The sequence below is a fragment of the Apiospora marii genome (genome assembly GCF_038362585.1).
Source record: "Apiospora marii strain CBS 49790 chromosome Unknown utg000003l_segment0_segment0, whole genome shotgun sequence".
Classification (NCBI taxonomy): Eukaryota; Fungi; Ascomycota; class Sordariomycetes; order Amphisphaeriales; family Apiosporaceae; genus Apiospora; species Apiospora marii.
The window spans coordinates 4,395,493-4,417,282 of NW_027117374.1; the positions used below are offsets into that span (position 1 = coordinate 4,395,493).

Genomic DNA, 21,790 nt, shown 5'->3' on the forward strand with positions numbered 1-21,790 from the left:
TATTATTTAATATTTATAAATAAATAAATTATTTAAATAAAAAAATTAAAATATAAAAATCGCTATTTATTATTATTATTATATTTATTTTAATTATTAATAAATCGATATATTCTTAACTTTATAATAAAATATAAATAATATATATAATTAAATAATTAAATTTATATTTTATTAATAATTATTTAATTTTTAAATTATTTAATTTAATTAATATAATTATTAATATTAATATTATTAAAAAATCTTTTAAAAATATTTATTTTATATAAAAATATTTTTAATAAAATATTTATTTAATTATAAATTTTATAATTATAAATATTAAAAAAAAATATAATTTTAAATATTAATATATTAAATTTAAAGTTAAAAATAAAATATATTTATAATTATATAAAAGTTATTATTTTTTTAAAAACTTTTTAAAGAAATTATTATAATAATAATTTAAATTATAAATAATTATAAAAAAAATTAATAATTTAATTTATAAATTAAATTTTTTTAAAAAAAATTTAATATATTTAATAATTTTAATTAAATATTTAATTTTTATTTTTTAAAAAGAAATTTTGTTTTAATTAAATTTAATTTCTTTTTAATTTTATTAATATTAATTAATATAAATATAAATTTAATAATAATATTTTATAATATAAAATTAAAATTTTAATAAATTATTAATTTATTTTATAAAAGATATTAATTTATTATTTATATTAAAAAGAAAATTTATATAAAATTTATTATTTTTTATATAATAAATTAAATTAAATAAATATATAAATTAATTAATTATATAATAATTAATTAATAATAAATTAATAATAATATATTTATTAAATAATTATTTATTAATTTCGTTTTATTTTTTATTTATTAATATTTTAATATTATTTATTTTATTATTTTATTACGGCGAGTTTTTAAATAACGATTAAAAATTAATATAACTTTTTTTTTTATATTTATATAATTTTTTTTTAATTTTATAAAAACGCGATATTTATTATTAAAATCGTAAAAGAATTAATTATTATTTTTTTTAATTTCCTTTTTTATTTTTATTTTTTATTAAATAATAAAGAAAGAATATAAATATAAAATTATTTTTTATTTTAATTTTCGAAATATTATATTATTAATAGTTTTAATAATATCGAAATATTTTAATTTTAATAAATTAAAAAATTTAATAAAATATTTCGATTTTAAAGTATTATAATATATAATTAATAAAATAATTTCTTCGAAATTATTAAAAGTATTTTTTACGGATATATATAATATAATATTATTATTAATATTAATATTTATTATAATATATATAAATAGGTATTAAAATTTAAAAATTATATATATATTTAATAATATATAAAAGATTAAAATATTAAATAATAATATATATATATATATATATATATATATATAATAAAAAGGAAAGATAGATTATAAATTTTAAAAAATATTTATTATAAGAATTTATATTTATTTTTAAAAACTTTTTTTAAAAATTTTATTATTTAATACGAATAATTTTTAATAGATTTTAAATTTATATAATATAAATAAATATAATAATTCCTTTTTTAATAATTAAATATAATATTATTATAAATTTCGGATTTATTTTAAACTTTATATTATAAAAGATAATAAATAATTATAATTAAAGGTTATAATAAAAAGGGGATTTAATATTTATTATTTATTATTATTAAAAGTTTAATTTTATTAATTTTATTATTTAAAATATTTATTTATTTTAATATAAAGTTATTATTAATTTATATTATTATTTATTTATTTTATATTATTTATATTAATTATATATAATATATATTAAAGAAATTTTTTTAAATAAATAAATTATTAATTAAATCGAATTTATAATAATTTTAAATACTTTATTAAATAAAAAAAATTTAAATATTAAAATAATATATAAAAATAAAAAAATATTTTTAATAATATTAAAGAATTAATTAAAGAATATTAAAAATATTAATTTAATAATTAATTTATATATATTTTATATAAAAATAAATAAATTAAAAATTAAAATAAATAATTTAAAAGGAAATATAAATTTAAATAATTACGGAAAGTTTTTAAAGAAAAGAAAATATATATTTTTATTAAAAAAAAAAACTTAATTAATTTTATAAAATCGTATTATTAATAATTAATACCTTTATTAAAAATATAATAATTATAATATATATTCTTAATAATAAATTATTAATTAATTAAATTAAAATATCTTTAATAATTAAAAAAAATAAGATATTTATATTAAAAAAATTTATAATTTTAATTAAATTAATTATTTTAAATAAATTAATTCCTTTTATAAATACCGTTAAAAAATTAATACCTTTAAATATATCGATTCTTATTTTAACGCTTATTAAATTAATTATATTTAATATAATATCGATTATTTTTATAATAAAAATAATTATAATATTTAAAGAATTTAAAGTTAAATTATTAATAATTATTAATAAATTAATTATTATTTTAAAATAAAGTTATAATAAACTTTTTAATATTAAAAATAAAAAAAGAAAATTTTTTATTATAATAATTAAATTATATTATAATATATTTTTAATTTAAATATTTTATAATATATTTATTATTATAATATATTTTTTAAAATATAAATAAAATAAATTAAATAATATAAAAGGTTATTAAAGATAATAAAGATCTTTTTTTAACCTAGCAATTTAATAAACTTTATTAAAGGGATTAATTAAAAAAAAGTTATTATTCCTATTTAAAAATAAATAATATAAAAAAGTAATAATAATTAACTCTTTTATTAAAGGATTTAATAAACTTTAATAAATAAATCCTTCTTTTTTTCTTTCTTTATTTTATTTTAATTCTATTATTAACGTTATTTTTATTTAATCCTTTTATATTATATTTTATTATTTTAATATTATTTATTATTAATATTTATTTAAAACTTTAATAAATATTATTCTTCCCTTTTAAAGCTTAAAAAAAGATTTATTAAATATAATATTAATTTATTAATTAAATATTATAAAAGATTTATTAAATTATTAAATATTATTAAAAATATAAAATATAATATTAAAATTTAAAATAACGTTATTAATTATAATTCCTTTAATTTTAATTAAAAATATTATTACGTTATTAACTTAATATTAATTATAAAAGATTTTATTATTTTATAAAATAATAAATATATTTATTTATTTATATTTTATAAATATCTTTAAAATATTTAACGATATAATTTATTTATAAAAGATTATAAATATAATAAAATTAATTTATTAAAAAGGGATAATATTTTATATAGTTTAAAATATATTTAATTAAATTAAAATTAAAAGGAATTAAATAATATATAAATATTAATAAAGAAAAATAATATTAATAAATATAAAAATAAAAATCTTTTAATTTTATTTTTTATTTTAAAGTTATTTATTAATTATTAATTTATTATTAATTTATTTATTATTACTTTATTTATTATTTATTTTATTTATAAATCTTTTTATAAAGTTTTTATTAATATCGATATTATTATTTTAATCCTTTCTTTTTAATTTAAAATAAATAATAAAATAATCCGGTTTTATATAATTTTATTATTTATAATAATTATATTTTTCTCGCTTTTTTTATTATTATTATTATTTTTAATTTTATTATTTTTATTTTTTTTCTTTATTCTTTTTTCCTTTTTATTAATTTAATTCTTTAATAATAAATCGTTTTAAAATAAAAGGTAAAAATAGATTAACTTTTTAATTTATAAAGTAAATTTAATGAAATTATATTTAAAAATTTTTAAATTAATTATTATAAAGGAATCCGATAATAATATAAATAATAAATTAAAAGTTAATTATAATATTATTAATAATTATATATTATATTTAAAGAATTTTTATTTTATTAATATAATTAGATATAAATTAAAATTTATTAAGTTTAATATTATTAAATTTCTTTATAATATAATCTTTAATAATATTATTAATTTTATTATAAATTTTTAAGATAAATATAATTATTTATTTAATAATAAATCTCTTAATTTAATATTAAATAAATATAAAAACTTATTATTATAATAGTTTTAAAATATCTTTATTTATTTTTTAATCGCTTTCTTATCTTTTATAAATAACCTATTATATTATAAATATTATAATAATAAATTTATTTAATTAATTAATAAAATCGAAGGAGTTTAATTCTTTAAATTTAAGTTTTTTAATATTAATAAGGATATCCTATATATCTTTAATTTTAATAATATTATTAAAATCAATAATCTATTTATATTAATTAACTTAACTTTAAAGGATTTAATTAACTTTAAAAGTTATAATATTATCTTTCCTTTAAAGGGAAATTTTTTATAAAATAAATTTAAAGGACTTTTTTATAAATAAAGGAAGTAATCTTAGGATATAATTAATAAATATAAATATAATCTTTATATAAATATAAAGCTTTTTTTTTTTTTAAAAAAAAAGCTTATAACCTATTATTTTATAAAAGTAATAATATTTTAAATATAAATCTAATTATTTTATTTAAAAAAAGGAAGGGTTAATATACCTTTATTTAAATAAAGATAGTATGCTACTATTTATTAATACCTATTAATACATATTTAAGGTTTTAAATATATAAAGAGATAATATCTTTCAGCCTCATCAATAGCTTGGAGCCGGCCCATTCCACCAGCCAGCCAGCCAGCCAGCCAGCAAGCTTGATGGTGGAAGCTTCAGCAGTAATGCCAAACTCATACGCATATATAAAAGCCAATCTATATCGTCCACCCTACTGTTCATGATTGAAACTCGTGTGTGCATGATATATGGGAGTCTATATATTAGTTATACTTGCACATAACGCCTATTGATTGTCGCAGAGGTTGATTGTAGTCACAAAACAGCACAGCACAGTGCAGCACGAGAATGAAGCTGGGCAACTCAGCATTGCCAGCTGGTGCTGATGGCGATAATGGCTTGCGCACTTTGCATGACTTGGACCAGGTATCATTCTAAATCCCTTGCAGGTTCCCTCCAAGGTTATATTCTTCTACCTAAAGAAACCATCTAAACTCGACCAACTCTACCAAGCATGTTTTATGTAACCATGCCGAGAATCGGATGGGGGTATTAGAACCAAAGATGAGGAGCAGTAGAGCTACCTATAAAGCTGTGCCGGAACGGGACGACGTGACGTGCGTCGCCGATCAGTACAGATGCAGAATGTCGCGAATGACCAAACCAGTGAGCCAACTAAAGAGCAAAACGTCGCTTGCTTTCTTGATGCAACAAAAAACCACCGCCCTCCCCCAACCCAAATTACCGTGTCTCTGCCGTGACAAGTAGAGTAACAGAATAGACCCGATACGACATGTGGACTAGAAAATCATGTCTCCTCATTACCTTCTCCATCCCCAGAATCCCCCGCCGTTGGCAGGCTGTGCAGCAGGCGTGGATGTTGCCGCCGCCGGTGGGGTGGAAGCGGCACTCTTAGCACCGGAACCACTGCCATCTGCCGCCGCGCCCGTCAGCCGCCCAAACATGCCCATAGCAGCCGTGGCCGCTGTGCTCGCCGTCCCAGGCGTCTCGGTAGGCCCGATGCCGTAAGCCTTCTTGAAGCTCTCGAGCTTTTGCTTATACTCGTCGGCTTCCTGCCTAGCCACAGCCTCCGCGGTCTTGGCTTGCACCAGCTCCATGAGCAGGGCGTCATTCTCGTGCTGGGGCTGCTGACCAATGGGCGGCTCCGTCTCTCTGCGAATCAGGGACGATGACCTGTTAGACAAGTTCCCCTGCGAGGTGGGAGTCGATTTGCTACGACCCAGTTTCAGCTCCCGTAGGCCACCATTAGCCGGGGCGCTGGTGCCAGTAACACCAGCAGCCAGGTTTGCAGCCGATGCGAGCCAGCCTCCAGCCTCTGCGCCTGCACCTGGCTGCACATCGGCCGAGGAACGCGTCACACGCATAGTATGAACTTGCTTCTCGAGTCGCTGCTTATCCTGGTGCAGGCTACGCGCGTGGGTGTGGCTATCGCGCAGTTGGTCCTTCAGGTTCTGCGCCTCTTGGTTGGCGTCGTCGATGCGACGGTTCAGATCCTGCGACTTGGCTACCTCGTTCATTAGAAGCTCTTTGGCCCGGGCCAGCTCATCGCGCAGCTGCGCCCGCGTCTCTTGGCCCGATGTTTGGTTGTTGCTCCCGTCGCTTGCGGCAATTCGTTCTTGCACGCCATCAATCAGCTTGGACAGGTCAATTGATGCATCATCACCGTCTTCTTTGAGCTGGTCGGCCTCGGCGGCGGCCTCAGCGCCAACACCGCTCTTCTTCAATCCATCAAGTAACGACTTGACAGCTAGTCTCTCCTCTTCGCGTTGCTCCCTCTCGCGCTGCAGCTCGGTAGCAAGCAATGCATGGTTTCTCTGCAAGTCGCTTAGTGCAGTGAGAAGGTCCTCGATCTGAGTGTGTAACGCTCGGCTCTCGGTGGCGCGGCTACTGGCGCCGATGCTCTGTTTGGGGGCGACCGGGGTGGACTCGCGAATGGAGGTGTCGTCGGCATTGGATGAATCGCGAGAAATGGTGGTTGCATCAGTCGAGGCGGTACTCAAGACGCTAGCAGAGCTTGCGTCCATAGAATTGAGAGTTGAAGCCAAGCTTTGCTTCGATGTGCTTCTTCGCAACATACTCATGGGTCGGGAGGATGCAATGAGGCCGGGCGATAATGCTCCCAGGGACAGGGCTGATTTAGGGGTTGAAATGGTGGAGGTGGCCCAGAGGCGGCCCAGGAATCGGGAGGCTGCTGTAGTAACGTCCGACGTGCGTGCGGCATTGGCGGTAGCGATCTGCGCTTCGCGGTAGTCTTGCTCTAATTGCGCTAGCTTCTCGCGCGATACCACGCTGGAAAGGGAGACGAAATCCTCAACAAATTCATCCGCATTGTAATGATAGCAATCCCACAATCCACGCGATAGCAGCAATTGCATAACATCTTCCAATTCGGAACACGCCAGAATTCGGCTATCGTTCTTGCGCATTAGTGACAAGGCCACCCGCATGATTGTTTCCGATGCACCTTCGGCGAAAATGACATCGTAAATCCGAAACAGCATGGGTAATGGGCAAGTCACGGCAAAGAACGAGAGGAACCACTGTGAAACGTAGGCGGGATCGACCTGCAAATCATCCAAGTGGGCTGATAAAGTGGGCAGGTTCTGTCGCAGCAGCTCGCGAAATTGGTAGATGCGTACGTGCAGCCCGGACAAGTCGGGTAAAAAGCAAGAACGGAGATCATATTGATCCATCAATCTGTCAGATCATCCCATGTCGTCGTTAGCCTCGCTTCTCCTTCATATAAAGAGGGACGATCCCAATGAGAGATGTCGTCACTTACCGTACCAGCACACAGAAGGCCTGGTTGTCTGGCATGTGCATAAGGAGAGGCCCGACAAGGAAAGCCAGTCCCTGGCAGTATCCAATCTTCTGGTCGTACAGACTGAAGCATTTCAGCACTCGCCCCAGCATCCTTTGCCCGTCGCCGTCTGGGTCGCGGAACATATCCACGCCCGGAAAGCTTCTGCCCAAGTCTTTGCCGATTAAGCCCTCGTAGGGACTCGACTCGCCACCAAGTCTCTCATACTGCTCCAGAAGGCCAGAGTCTCGGGCCCCAGCCATGCTTTGCCAAACAACTCCTCGGAGCGGCGGCGGAATGCCCTGCCGGATCTTCTTCGACAACAGAGTAGGCAGTCGGGCAGCGGTCTGCTGATAATCTTTGACCAAGGCCATGTAGAACTCCAGTTCCGTCATTGGAGGAGGCGGAAGTACCGAATATCGTAGAGCGACCGGCGTTGGGCCGTGGACCATATCACGCAGCTGAGCCATCGACGGCGGTCTAGGTCTTCGGGTTGTCGGTTGTTCCACCACTTTAACTTTGATGCCTTTCGGATTGGTTGCCAGCTTATTATTTTCCTCTTCGAGGCGGGCCAGGAGCATGGCCGTCGACTGATTTGGACATCGTGTTAGTGATCTCTCTCAATGATGACATACTTTCTTTTTTTGACTTTGACCATCTCGCAGCGCTGTCTCGCGGGAACCGGTCCGGTCCGGGGTGAAAAACTCACATTGTCATCTTGATCCTGGGCCTGTTCGTCTTCCTTTTTCTGTAACTCGTCCCAGTTGACCTCCTCCTCTGTATCGGATCCTATAGAGTCGCGCCTCGCGACCTGTTTGTCTTTTGCCTCGTTTGATTCTTCCCCTTGATTTTCCTCTTGTTCCTCGTCGTCCTGGACCGAGTCGTTAAGCTCCTGCAGCAAATTTTTCGATCCGTCGGCCGTTGCTTGGGGGGAAATATCTCCATCGCTTTCCCCGCTTCTTTCTTCTTCCTCCGCCTCTTCTTCGTCCTCCGCCTCTTCTTCGTCCTCCTCCTGGATGGTGTCGGTTTCTCTGGTGCGCGACGATCTGGCACTTATCGGCGTAGGTGTATATTCTGGCCCGAAAAGACTCCGTCGTGTTGGCATTGTATTCAGCGCTGTAAAGTCGGTAGTAACAGATAAGGTCGGCGGTTCCGACAGCCGCACAGTGACCATGGAATCGTGTCCCGGCCAGACAGGCTTCTCCTTCTCGGTAGGTGATTGTATCATGGTGACAGGTCTCGACTCCGGTGTGGTGGATGATATCGACTCTAATTCGGTGGATGGCATCGACTCTGATATGGTGGATGGCATTGACTCTGGATCGGCGGATGGCATCGGCTCTGATTTGTCGGATGGCATCGACTCTGATTTGACGGCTGGTAACGACATATGTGCCTTATCTGCTAGTGAAGTAGGCATATGAGGAGCAGACACAGCCTCCATGGTCTGCCGCCTGACTGGGTCTGCGTCCATCTTGAAGCGCAGACCCTCGGAAATACCAGCAGAAGCCGGGGAACGCTCGACAAGTGGCCGGTGAACGCTGGAATGCGGGTCGACGGACGGCAAGAATGTAGCGGGCTGGGTGGGAGAACTGGCCGGGCAGGGACGACCGATGGAAGCCCTATTAACACAACCTTAGGGCTCTTGAGAAGACCTATTTTGACTTTTCGTACGGCTACAAAAATAATTCCGTCACACAGGTAACAAGTCTTTGCATTGACGACTGCGGTCCAACCGTCAGCTAGCGTCAAGGTCAAATCGGGTAGTCCCCAACGAGCGTGGCCTTGTTGATCTGCTGGGCCAGCGTGGTAGACACGACGAAGGTGGTGTCCGAGGGTGTGGGTTGTACCGTGGTTCTCGGTGCTATTGTTTATGCAGAGGCGGGCACCGACTGGGGGGAGGGGGGGTGGTCCTTTTTGGAGCGTTGAAGGTCGTATGGGTTTTCCTCGCTCGCAAATACTTATTAGAAATATTATGTCTCCATTGGAGAGCGGCTCTCGAGGTTGCCGCAAGGAACCGTGGAAATAAAGAGAGGCCCAGGGCCAGCTTCTGGAAGGAAACAGGGGTATTCCAGACTACAATAGTCAAGTGGGTTTCCCGGGCAGGGAGAACGGGTCCAGCAGACGGAGGCGACGATGGTTAGATGGGGCTCTCTTTCTTTGTCTCAGTCGGACTTCCAGCGCCGAATGAAACACTTTGTAACTTGACACAATGAAGCCCAAGAGGAAGGCAGACGGGCAATCAGGACGGCGGCTTTTAGTAGAAAGAAAGTGAATACAGTTGACGTCTGAAAAGAATGAGCAGACGCAACAATAGGGGTCACGGCATGGGCAGTTGAGTTGGCTCTTCCTCCTTGAACTGGGGCCTTTTGCTACGAAGGCGAGCAAACGAATGAAAGGGCAGATCCGTGGCTGCGGACTAGGCAGTGAGGGAGTGACTGAGCGAGCGCCTGGATCATACAAATACGACGAAATGAGGGTACGACCACTATAAAAGTGGCGGTAATGAGTGACAGCAGTGCAATATCCTGATTATTAAGTTCACCTTGAAGCAGACATGACTGACTTGACAGGTTGGAAAGAGGCGATGAGGGCAGAGGGGAAGGTGGGTGTCTAAGAAGCTCAAATGTACGTACTCTGGTAGAGTGAGGTAGGGTATGTTTCAAATGTCACATCCAACATCTGCCCCCCACATTCGCCCAGCCAATGCCATCCTGGGCCGAATTTAAGTCGCATCTTCGAAACGCACCTCCTAACAAGAGGCTGAACTAGACAGGACCGCATCGAGTAGCCACCAACGGCTTTCCTCCAGACTCGATATTGCCATCATCAGATTGAGTTTCTCGTCCAGCCAGGCAATCGACCCCATGCCTTCTGCCAGAAAGTGTGTATGTGCGTAGCGAGATACATACGTACATACATAGCCAGTGACTACCTGCTAGGAGATATGGAAATTAGGGCCACTTTTTCCCCTGTCCATCAGCTACGGCATATGATTCGCCGGCCCAGTTGGTCTCAGAGGAGTGCAGCAGGGGCTCAGGGGTAGCATGGCTGAATCCGGCAAAGTGTCAATTACAAGCTCATGCAACAAGCTCGACCCTAGTGGCGCGACACGCAGCCGGACGCGTTGATTGGCCGACCCAGACCAACGTGCTGGAAACATCAACTGCATGAACTTGCTTGCACTTGCATCGGCGGAGAGACCCCACATGCTTTTTGTGCGGTGTGATATGCCAGGTTGGTGCTGCAGCAGCGCAGAAACTTGACGACCGACTACATGTGCTGTGGACATACATACGTTATGTACGGATAGACGAGGTCACCAAAAATATGTATGCTGCCGACAAGACTCAAGCAAATGACATACATCAATATTCGGGGATATATCGAAATTGTTTGTTAGCCGGATCGTTGCCTTGACTATGTATTTCCGAAAGTTCGGACGGCTTTTTTTTTTTCCTTCCCTTTCTTTCTTTAGATTTCCCTCGTGTCCCCCCTCATTTGTTTATTTTGGCCACCATGCACCCCAACCTCCCCTGAGAAGCTGGAATAGAAGAGGGAAGAAAAAACCTGAGAGCATGCATGCATGTGCTAAGGACCCAAGCTGTCTCTTAGGCAGACGACTACTGCACAAAAGTCCGTGTGTTACATCAATAGCGGACATGCACAACCTTAAGACTTGAGGCGGTCAGAGCTGGTGCATGCCGAGTCGAGCAAACATGTCGAGATACGACCAAAACCACCTGCTCGCCGCAGCAAACCACCACCCTATTGCCACATAAACCCAGTACCGGAGCAGGTCCCAGAGCTCCGTCCAGAATCCCGGCTGGACTAGCTTGTCGCGTTGGACGAATACTCGATGGGCGGCCCCTCCTAGAGCATGGTAACGTATCTTGCTTTCAGACCAGCGACGTGTCTCATAGGCCGGCCAGTTCAGCATGCGATCGCGATTCGCGGCGCGGTCCCGGATAAACTCGTCCTCGACGGTGCCGCTGCGGCAGACCAGCTCCAACCGCTCGGACAAGCGCGGAAACCGGTGGACTTGCCAATAGAGGTCGGCCCAGGCCTTGCTTACCATGAAGAGTCTCCTGTTGTGGCACATGCACCTGAATCGCGTCGTTCCATGGCCACCCGGCTTAGCGGCGACGACGAGGCACCTGCGGACCATGAGGCGGTCGGTCTCTCCCAGGGCCTCAGTGATATAGTGGCGGGGCCCCGCCGCTGACAAGCGAGCCCACATGTCCGTTGGCCGCCAGTGCGTTGGCCGCCAGCTCGTCGCTATGCCACCCGTGGTGACAATATCACGCTCCAGGTTCAGGTACAGCATGCCCCGGTACTCAGCATGTTTTTCACGCGAAACCTTCGATCTCGCCATGTCTTGGAACCAGGCATCCGCTTTTCTGGCCCAATACCTGTCGGTATAGTCGGGACAGGACAGCCCTTTTACCCTCTGAGGCACCTCGTAGACGGCGAGTTTGCAAGTGTAAAATCGCTGTGCAACATCGCGGCTGATGCGATTCACCGAAAGAAGAGGCGAAACGAGATCTGCGAAAGGGTGTATTCGAATTTCCCAATCAGGCTGATTGGCCTCGGATAGGACGAGGAGTCTGTGCTGGGTTTCATTCCGCAAGACCTCGTCAAATATCATCGTTCTCAACTCGCAAGGGAGTCGAGGAAAATTTTGGAAGGCCATTTCCCCCTAATTCTGTATAAGGCTTGGGTGTTTCAATCAGATATTCACGAGGCACGTCACAGTAGATATATAGGAAAAAGATAGCAGGTATTTCCCGTCACTTGGTCATACTTGCCGAGCCCCATGGGGTGAAGCAACTCTATATCACCACAAGGCACATTCACTTCTAGTAGAACCAAAAATTCCTGCGAGTTGACGTTACTATTGTAAGGGTCGCCCAGCCGAAAGTATAGTGGACTATCATATCACATCAACTCTGTGTGGATTGTCAGGGTATTTATTATTAATACAGTGAATACACGCACTGGTCATGTGGCCGCCTTGGGCGTTGCCAGCTCGACTCACGATACATGCAAGTGGTGGTGTATATATACGTATCTTCTCAAGAAAGAGAAAGGCTCAGGTTGTAAGGTTTTTGATGCGCCGGCCAAATTGAATATCCATCTGATCATCCCCGTAACACCTGCGCTATTCAATAGTCTCAGACCCTTTTGTTGCCCAAATCCCAGTGCCAAATAAGTTCCGTCACACTTCTATACAAGTTATCGTCAAGCCCAAGATAGGTACCAATCAAAAATTGTACTGTCCCAATCTAACGTGCCACTTAATCAATGATAAGGGTATTGGACTATAGCGCGCTTTTGGTCGAGGGAGAGTTCAGCATCATGAAGCCTGGGGTATGCCGAAGAGCGAGCTCGTCGCGAGGTTCGTGCATGACGCGTGGGATATCATATCAGTGTCGCTCTGTACCCGGCTATCCCATGTGCATCTGCATTTGGGGTGGTGCCGGTGCTGATGGCATAGTAGGCGTCTTCTTGTTCCCGGGTACAGGGCTTGCTTGGCTTGGTGTCTGCGCGCCAGGCTTTGTATTGTTCGATCTGTTTGCAGGAACCTGGTAGGCGGGCTCCTTGTTTGGGTCGATATCTGGGTACAACCCTTGGAGTTTCGTGTATAAGTCCGTCATATATTTAGCTGTTTCTTCCCGGTCTGAGGCCTCTGGCTTTGCTTCGCCGCCATCCGGATTCTGCATCGGTCTCAACTTGACTTTTGTATGCAAAGGTGGAGGCTTCAGATACATCGGGCACGGTGGTGCCTGTAGAGCACCTTTCTTATCGGCTAACGCTGCCAGATACGAAAGGTTCGTCTGCAAGCGGCGCATACACCTAATAGTTGGGTTAGCAACACATATCTCATGCGAGGGCAGAATATTACACTTACTGTAGATAGTCCTGGGCCAGAAGTTCTTCGTCTTCCTTGTTCTTCTTATCCACATCGCTGAGGGCTCCATCCATCGGCGTCGTATGTTCCTTCTTCAACAATGACTGCGTATGCTGTAGCTGCATAGCCTCAACAAGTAGCTCATTATTGATCTCCAATATGACCGATACTCGCTCCTTATCCCTCGAGTCTGCGCCTGGGCTAAGTGGTGTGCTGGCTGTGCCGTTTGTTGCCGGGGCATGAATATTGGAAGAAAATGTAGGTGTTTGTGGCGTTTGTATAGTAGCAGAAGGCGGCTGTTGAGGCGGCTGAGCATTGCTTGGCGTTTGGCTCTGAGGGGTTCCCTGATGATTTGGCGGAGGCGCGAATTGGGGTTGCTGGGAAGACATGCCGTTACTTGGTGTCGGCGTCGGTGTCCCCTGGGGTCCTGGTCCTTGATTATGCCCATGACTTTGACCTGGGTAGGGTCTCTGAGGCGTGGTATTGGGCATACCGGTGGCACTTGGTTGCGCCTGGGGTTGCTGCGCTTGCTGAGGTTGCTGCGCTTGTTGCTGCGCTTGCTGGTGTTGGTGCTGCGGGTGCTGCTGCTGCTGCGGATGCTGTTGCTGCTGCTGCGGATGCTGTTGCTGCTGCTGCGGATGCTGCTGCTGTTGTTGATGATGCTGCTGCTGCTGTTGCTGTTGTTGCTGCTGCTGCTGTTGTTGTTGATGCTGCTGTTGCTGCTGCTGCTGCTGTTGTTGTTGCTGCTGTTGCTGCTGCATACGCTGCATCATCTGCTGCTGCTGCTGCGGGTTCATCTGGCTGGGATGCATGGGGAAGCCGGGCATAGGCATGCCGGCGCCCATCGCGTAGTTCGGGGGCGCATTCATCTGAGGCGGAACTGAGGTTGGGATGCCAGCGCCGTATGGGGAATTGGAGTACGGTGTTGGGTAGTTCGGCACTGTTTCAGCAAGCCAGGGTTAGCCAGGACGGCATCCAGGGTATAGAGGAACAAACGCCCGAATGTTTGCGCTCGTGGCGAAGCGACGAGGTCGGGTCCTGCATAGGAATCGCGGCTAGCCGTGTGTTCGTGCCTCCTTGCAGCATCAAGGCCGTCGAAAGGAGCGCGGCAAGCGACTGGCCGGGGCAGCTATGTGGACAAGGCCGCGCGAGGGTGAGGGAAGAGAGCGCCATCGAAGGACAAGGTAGGAAACACAAGCGGGACGCGAAGGGGAAGTAAACAGTGAGAGAGAGGCAAGCTTACTCTGACCATTGGCCATGTGCGGCATGCCGGTGTTCTGCATCATGCCCGCGCCAGGGCCGACTCCGGGCATCATATTGGGAGCGCCAGGAAAGGGAGGGCCTTGAGCAGGGCCCATGGGATACTGTTGTGGATTGTACATCATCTGCTGCGGTTGCTGTTGTTGCGGGTGGTGCTGCTGCTGGGGCGGCTGATTGGGATTCGCAGCTTGACCAGGCTGCATATGAGGGTTCTGTGATGAGTGTGGGGCGCCATTGAAGGTTTGGCCGGCATTGGGGAAGCCATTGTAGTTGGCGGAGTACATGGTGTGTGGTGTGTCTTGCTGGGAGGGAGAGGCAGAGAGAGACAGGAAGCGATCGTTCACTCGCGCAATACAAACGAGCTACGTAGACTGACTTACGGCCTATCGCTATAGGCTGACACAACACATAGACACACCCCTCTACACACGCCTATACGCGACACAACGTACGGTATGGTATATACAGGTGCGCGCGTATTACACACACATACACACACACACATACACGCGTACAAAACGTATGTGCTGCACGCCTCTTTTTGGGATGGCAAGGCTAGCACGAGGTAAGGTAGAGCAGGCAGGGCTGGGTGACTGGGTGAGACGGTTTTGGACGGGCGCGCGTGGTGCGTGGGTGTGAGGACGACAAGTAAAACGAGGAATCGAATCTTACCAGGAGACCAATCCGCAGATTTGCAACTTTTCTCAATTGCCCCCGTGCTAATCTATGGGTCCTTTTTCATGCTCCCCACCCTGCCCAGTCCCAATCCGTCCTGGCTGCCTGGTCTTGCACGGCACGGTACTGTACCAGTAATAAGAAACGGCAGCGGACGGAAGCTGCCTCGATCGAGGTATACACATAGATAATAATACATCGAATCTCTCTACTGACTCTCTTCATGCTGCTATAGTAGGTGCCTGTAGCTATGGCAAGCAGACACAACCAGTCCAAGACGGTGCGCAGAGCCAATCTTGCCCACTTCCACCAAGAGAGAGCCGCTATCTAAGCAAGCAAGCTGACCAGACCTGACGGTTATCAAGCTAATGCGCGGCTACCTACCTGATATCCCATGTACCTGCAAGAGTGGTGTCCGGTTACATTTCTGACGATTCCGAGGGTATTGGGTAAATGTAGACGCGGACGGCTTGCTTTTGAATTCTATATTCAATGGGCTGACTTGGCACGAACTCGAATCAAAGCGGGCAAGATACGACATGGACGCAATACGCAGTTTACACCTACCACCTTACCATGGAATGTGTTGTTTATTCGTAATCGTCGCTTTCAAGCACTAATTTCAGACTCGCAGAAACGAGTAAAGAACATCTGAAGAGTAGAACGTAGGTAGGTACTTTAGCTTTCGAGTATTCAAAATGAATTGTAAAGCAAAAGATAACTGTGACTTTCAGAGGCGGGATAGCTTGTATGGCGCAATATCTGACTAGCCCAGTTTATCCCAGTTTCCCCAGACCGCCCCACGCCGATGCCGCTGGCCCGTCATCATTCAAGTGCCTCCAACGTTACGACATATTTTCCCACCATTGGACTTGAACCAACATCTGTATTGATTCCTATCTTCACATTATTCAGACAGACGCATCACCCTCGAAATGGCGTCACCTCCAAGCAACAACAGCGCCTCTGCGCCCGTCAACAAGGCCTTGGACCTAGACGGCCACAACCTGCCGCCGTCGCCTGCCCCATCGAGTCCAACCAATGGCCGCCGCCGTTATGCTCTTGCGACCGAGCTCGTATACACCGATTCGAAGGATCAGTACGGTGCTTCCAGTATCCCAATCTATCAATCGGCAACGTTCAAGCAAACTTCTGCCAGTGGAGGCAACGAATACGACTACACTCGGTCGGGTAACCCCACCAGGACGCACCTGGAACGTCACATGGCAAAGATCATGAACGCTACCCGCGCCTTGGCCGTTGGTTCCGGTATGGGTGCTTTGGACGTGATTACTCGACTGTTGCGTCCAGGTGACGAGGTTATCACTGGGGATGATCTGTATGGAGGCACCAACCGATTGCTCACCTACCTGTCCTCCAACCAAGGCATCGTGGTCCACCACGTTGATACCACTGAAGTCGACCGGGTGCGTGAGGTAGTGACCGAGAAGACTTCCATGGTTCTGCTCGAGACTCCCACCAACCCATTGATCAAGATCGTTGACATCACATCGATTGCTCGGGCTGTACATGATGCCAACCCCAAGGCCCTTGTCATTGTGGACAATACTATGCTGTCGCCGATGCTTTGCAACCCGCTGGAGCTCGGTGCGGATGTTGTCTACGAGTCCGGAACAAAATACCTATCAGGCCACCACGATATGATGGCCGGCATCATTGCCTGCAATGACAGTGCAATTGGGGACAAGATGTACTTCACAATCAACTCGACCGGCTGCGGACTTTCGCCCAACGATTCGTTCCTTCTCATGCGAGGCGTCAAAACGCTAGCTATCCGAATGGAGAAACAGCAGGCCAATGCTCAGGCCATTGCCGAATTCCTCGAGTCCCACGGCTTCAAGGTCAGATATCCCGGTCTCAAGTCACATCCCCAGTATGACCTTCACTGGTCACTCGCAAGAGGCGCCGGCGCTGTATTATCATTCGAGACGGGCGACGTCAAGCTGTCAGAGCGAATTGTTGAGGCAGCCAAGCTCTACGCCATCAGTGTCAGCTTTGGATGCGTCAACAGCCTGATCAGCATGCCTTGCCGCATGAGCCACGCTAGCATCGACGCCAAGACTAGGGCGGAACGCCAGATGCCCGAGGATATCATCAGATTGTGCGTCGGAATTGAGGATGTTCACGATCTTATTGATGATCTATCGCGCTCTCTAGTGCAAGCGGGTGCGGTGAACATAAACCTGGATGGGTTTCATGCCGCTGCCGACGCCGACGCCACCGCTGCGTCGACTGACCCAGTTTCTTAGCCTGGGGGAAACCAGCATATAACGTAGCTTGTGATGATGCGACGTACATTGGAACAGCCCTTCCTGGCCAGTTTACAATACCGAACTTGTCCAATCACTGGCATGCAATTATCCTGATTATTCAAATGGGGGTTTGATTATTCAAGTGGGAAGGAGCGCGGTGATTCAAATAGAAACCCGGTTATCCAAGTGGGAGTCATGAGACTGCCTGCCCTGAAGCATCAGAATATCATGAAGTCCTGCTTCATTCAGCTAACCACCCATATATACCAAAGGCGTTGAAGAGTTCGAGGTTCAATTTTCGCGCCTAAAACACCAAAGATTAGTATAGGCGCTCTGTCTACCAGCCCTAGGTACACCTACTTGGCGCTCTGCTGTACAAGGAGCTCGGTGATCGGTAGTCTCTCCAGACGAGTTTCTCGAGCCCACTGATCCAACATCGGTGATGTTCCTGGAGAGGACCACATGGTCGACCCATCACCAATGCTATTGGCTCCGGCCGTGGCCTTGGGGCACCTGTAATGTCTCAGGAACTAGCTCAGAGGGTATGAATTATCAATACACACTTCTTGGCATCAGCGCCCGAAGATCGTACGCTATGTGGCATGCTATCGCTGTTGCTATTGACTGCTTCGCGTGATGGAGACGAGGCCCGCTGTTAGTGGCTCGAGGATTGGATATGCTGATAATGTGTGAATAGAGAAAGGGATACGAGGTTTATTTGTTAGAAGACAAAAAGAACGCACAAAGTCGACCTTGACAGTTTCAGCAACACCTCTTCCCCATTGGTGCCGGAGAAAGACGCGTTTATATAGCCCGGAATCGGGTCCTCCCCTTGGTGGTATACCGGTAGGGCAAGATAGGCCTCGAGGCGCACTTGCACGAAGTGCTCTTCAGAAGGCCGATCGCAGTCCTCGTGGAGATGGTGGCTGCGAGTATCACCGATACGATTGGTCTCCTCGCGCAGGGTGTTCGCCAAGCATTGCCTGCTGAGGTTTCTCTCCCCTCGGTGATGCGGTGGGCGATGAAGCACACACACGATGCGGTCGTGCAAAGTACGCTCTCGCTCGCTACCATGGGGGGGAAGGGTAATCATTGTACTGGGACGGACACGACCATTGGCACTCTTGGACTACTGACGATCCTATGCATGGGCTGCAACGGTTCTGTGGTTCGTTCATTTGCGCTGGTGTAACTCCGGTGTGTGCACCTATCTGATACGTGGGCGATATGTACCTGCTGGCATGCCATCATCTGGTTTGTTGTTTGGATCTCGGTCTATAGATAGATAGATGATCAGATAGATGAGCGACTGAAGCCAGGTCGTCGCCGAGCAGGCCCGAAGAACCAGCTGCCGGTACTTCAATGTACCACATGCAATTACAGATGCCAGCCAGCTATTCCATTGCCATCCAGCTATCCTACTGCTGGCTAATCCGTCCCTGATTCGCCCACCTCCAGCCTGACACCGATATGAGGTGACGTGAACGGCCATACTTTCGAGCTAGTACTATAGGAGGCTAAGCTAAGTAGCTGCAAGAAATATAGGACCTATCAATTTTGTGAGACATGGATTTTACAAGTTGTAACCAAAGGGAGAGGGAGCAGGGGCTGCTTGTTTAACTGAACCTCCCAATTGTCCACTCCTCCTATCTTGGCCCCTCCCCTGATAGATACCACATCAGCCCAAGCAGGAGCAAGACCGAACGAGCGAGCTTTGACTAAAAAGTTCCTCGCATCTCCTGAAACTCTAATGCACTTTCCTCCTCTTACCCACCGCGAGGTGTCTCCATTTCCTGTTCGTTTGCGTGCCGCAGCTCTCTTTCCACAAACCACGTCCTTGCAGTTTCGTTGCTTTCTTTCCCTCTTCCATCTTCCGGGGGCAGTGTCCGATATGTGTGCTTCTGGTGATCTAGTCTGGGGCCTGCATTGACCGGTGAGAGGCAGGAAGGGGAGGATGAGGGAGTTGAAATAAAGACCGTGTTGTGGACGCGGCCAAAGAAGCATGTCAGGTGCAACTCTTGGGGAGTGTGATCACTCTCTTTTTTCCCCCAATCTCAGTACGCGAGGCCGTCGACGTCGCACATGAGAAGAGGAATATCCCGGGCTTGTTCCTCTTTGGTTCGCTTCTCCACGTGCGTCTGAGTTTTCATGCGGTTACCCGCAGACAGCTCCCCAAGCCGCTTCTTCTTTCCTTTACCTACTAATTGACTGCCAATGCCACTTTCCTGACGGGTACCAGGAGATTGGCTGGTCGAATGACCGAATTCCCACCGCATCTGGTGGCATTGGAACGACATCCTCGCAGACGTCATTTCAAAATATTCCTGGCACCATTGCATGAATTGGTGGGCATGATTGGCAGATTATTCTCTGAACCCAGAAGCTGGAATCCGGGGCTGCTATTAGGGTTCGCTCCGAGGCCACGCCCTCGTGCTTTTTTGGCGCTGCCTCCCGCTCTTCCAGCAGTGGGAGTTGTCCCTCGCAGCATGGCATGGCAGACTGCATAGGCGCAAGATGAGTTGGACATCAGTCGCCGAAATTCTGGCCAGAGAAGGCAATGTCTCCGGGGGAGGACATGGTCCGCCTCACTCTGCCCGTTGCGAGTCTCTACCCCATCGCCCTGCATCACGCAAGCAAACAATCTGGGGGAATCGCGTGGTCTCTGCAGCGGGCAATACCGCCCACTCGCCCGCCGCTCTTTGTCGGTTACGGTTTTGGAGGCATGCCGCTTCCCTACGCTCCAACCCTCAATAGGGTCGCGAAAATGACTCGTCATATGTGGCAGGCCACAAGACCCTTCCCCTCCGTCTTCAAGAGCATATCAAGGGAACACCTGGAATTCAAATTCTCGAGTTCCCTCGGGGGCGGCCTACCTATCCATCTCGGCTCCGTGGCGGCCACGACATGATATCGGGCAGTTATGGCAAGACTTGAAGCAACATGTCACCCTGAAAGCGAGATCATCATGCAGGGAACAACTTGGAGAGTAGCATTGGAGTTTCAGAGAGGCGAGGTTTGCAGCAACCTATTTCTCCTTTCGACACCCCACAGCCAGCGGGTAGCACACAGTCTTGTATATCGGCTTCCTTTTGGATAGGCGGTTGCGCGCTTCGAACCGTCCCGCCAAGTCCCCATGGTACACCTCCCTTGGGCTCCTGCCACGATACCCCTGGTTTGCAGGTATGCCCTGCACAATCTGACTACATACCTACCGTTACAAGCTAACGATGTAGGGCCCCGATGCAACCAAGGTAGAGTGCCGTATCGTCCGCGGGCGGTGCCAATAACAGGCCTTGGGCATCGATGGGCTCGCCATACGAGAGGCTGCCCAAGGGTTTGGCAAGGTCGATCGAAGTATTCCGGCATATCGTGTTGCTCAGTCGTGGTACTTTCTCCAATTGTACCTGAACCAAACCTCCTGTGCGTCCCCGTACATCGCTTTACAAACGGACGCTCACCGGTGAGATGAGACTGCGCAATCTTGAGTGACGTGGACTACAAAAAGATCGGACGACTCCTTTGAGAGATAATGACTCGACCGTGCAAATTCGTCGCCACATCTCGCCGCGGGTTCTTGCTGCGAAAGCGAGGTTTATGGTGACGTCCTGTGTTATCCTCGCAAAGGTGACAAGTAACATGCCCTCTAGTGCAACAAACCCTTCGCCCCTGAGCATCCACGAGGCTCCTTATTGCCATGCTGTGCTTCATACCCCGACTCTACAGGGAAGACAGGCCCAAGCCCAGGCTCAGGCTCAAGGGTTTCTTCTACGAATCACACCTTCGTCCGCCCTTTTGCTTGGCCAACCATTCTCTGGGTGATTGTAAGCGGCTTATTGAATACTCTGCAGAGCACTTGGCCTCCGATACGGTGTACCGAGGGGCTTGACTCCGTGGACAAACTGACATTGGGATCAGTCTAGGCGGCTTCTTGGGCAATATGCATCTCCCACCAACACATGCCCAACTATGTCAGAGGAGTGTGTACTATCCACCTTGGCGCCTGGGAGATATTGGGATCCTGGTGGAGACGGCACCTGCTGAGCTGCTATGGGTAACTGGTCTAGACTCTACATTCGTTGATATGTCTGCACTCGCCATCAATTCGGAACAGAGCCGAGCTGCATGTCTTACGATGCTAAGTCAAAAAGCCCACGGCACATGGCAACTCCCGCCCCGTTCGGACTCGAACCAGAACAACGCAGCAAAGGGC

The 21,790-nt window shown here is 43.3% G+C and overlaps 6 protein-coding genes across 6 annotated transcripts; 1 reads left to right on the top strand and 5 right to left on the bottom strand.

Moving 5' to 3' along the window:
* Window positions 1-5,461: 5,461 nt before the first annotated feature.
* On the bottom strand, window positions 5,462-8,689 carry PG985_004926 (EVI5-like protein; the record flags this gene model as incomplete). Its single annotated transcript, XM_066824695.1, has 3 exons — window positions 5,462-7,358; window positions 7,444-8,051; window positions 8,171-8,689. 3 exons carry the CDS (start codon window positions 8,687-8,689, stop codon window positions 5,462-5,464), a joined length of 3,024 nt encoding a protein of 1,007 aa, XP_066687855.1.
* A 2,460-nt stretch (window positions 8,690-11,149) lies between these two features.
* PG985_004927 (uncharacterized protein) lies at window positions 11,150-12,154 on the bottom strand (the record flags this gene model as incomplete). The annotated part of the gene is made up of 1 exon (XM_066824696.1): window positions 11,150-12,154. One exon carries the CDS (start codon window positions 12,152-12,154, stop codon window positions 11,150-11,152), a length of 1,005 nt encoding a protein of 334 aa, XP_066687856.1.
* A 754-nt stretch (window positions 12,155-12,908) lies between these two features.
* PG985_004928 (uncharacterized protein) lies at window positions 12,909-14,916 on the bottom strand (the record flags this gene model as incomplete). The annotated part of the gene is made up of 3 exons (XM_066824697.1): window positions 12,909-13,317; window positions 13,373-14,312; window positions 14,616-14,916. The coding sequence occupies 3 exons, from the start codon at window positions 14,914-14,916 to the stop codon at window positions 12,909-12,911; spliced, it is 1,650 nt and encodes a 549-aa protein (XP_066687857.1).
* A 1,326-nt stretch (window positions 14,917-16,242) lies between these two features.
* PG985_004929 (uncharacterized protein) lies at window positions 16,243-17,577 on the top strand (the record flags this gene model as incomplete). Its single annotated transcript, XM_066824698.1, has 1 exon — window positions 16,243-17,577. One exon carries the CDS (start codon window positions 16,243-16,245, stop codon window positions 17,575-17,577), a length of 1,335 nt encoding a protein of 444 aa, XP_066687858.1.
* A 359-nt stretch (window positions 17,578-17,936) lies between these two features.
* Window positions 17,937-18,673, bottom strand: PG985_004930 (uncharacterized protein; the record flags this gene model as incomplete). Its single annotated transcript, XM_066824699.1, has 3 exons — window positions 17,937-18,093; window positions 18,144-18,232; window positions 18,425-18,673. 3 exons carry the CDS (start codon window positions 18,671-18,673, stop codon window positions 17,937-17,939), a joined length of 495 nt encoding a protein of 164 aa, XP_066687859.1.
* Window positions 18,674-19,634: 961 nt separating this feature from the next.
* On the bottom strand, window positions 19,635-19,877 carry PG985_004931 (uncharacterized protein; the record flags this gene model as incomplete). The annotated part of the gene is made up of 1 exon (XM_066824700.1): window positions 19,635-19,877. The coding sequence occupies one exon, from the start codon at window positions 19,875-19,877 to the stop codon at window positions 19,635-19,637; it is 243 nt and encodes an 80-aa protein (XP_066687860.1).
* Between the last annotated feature and the right edge of the window lie 1,913 nt (window positions 19,878-21,790).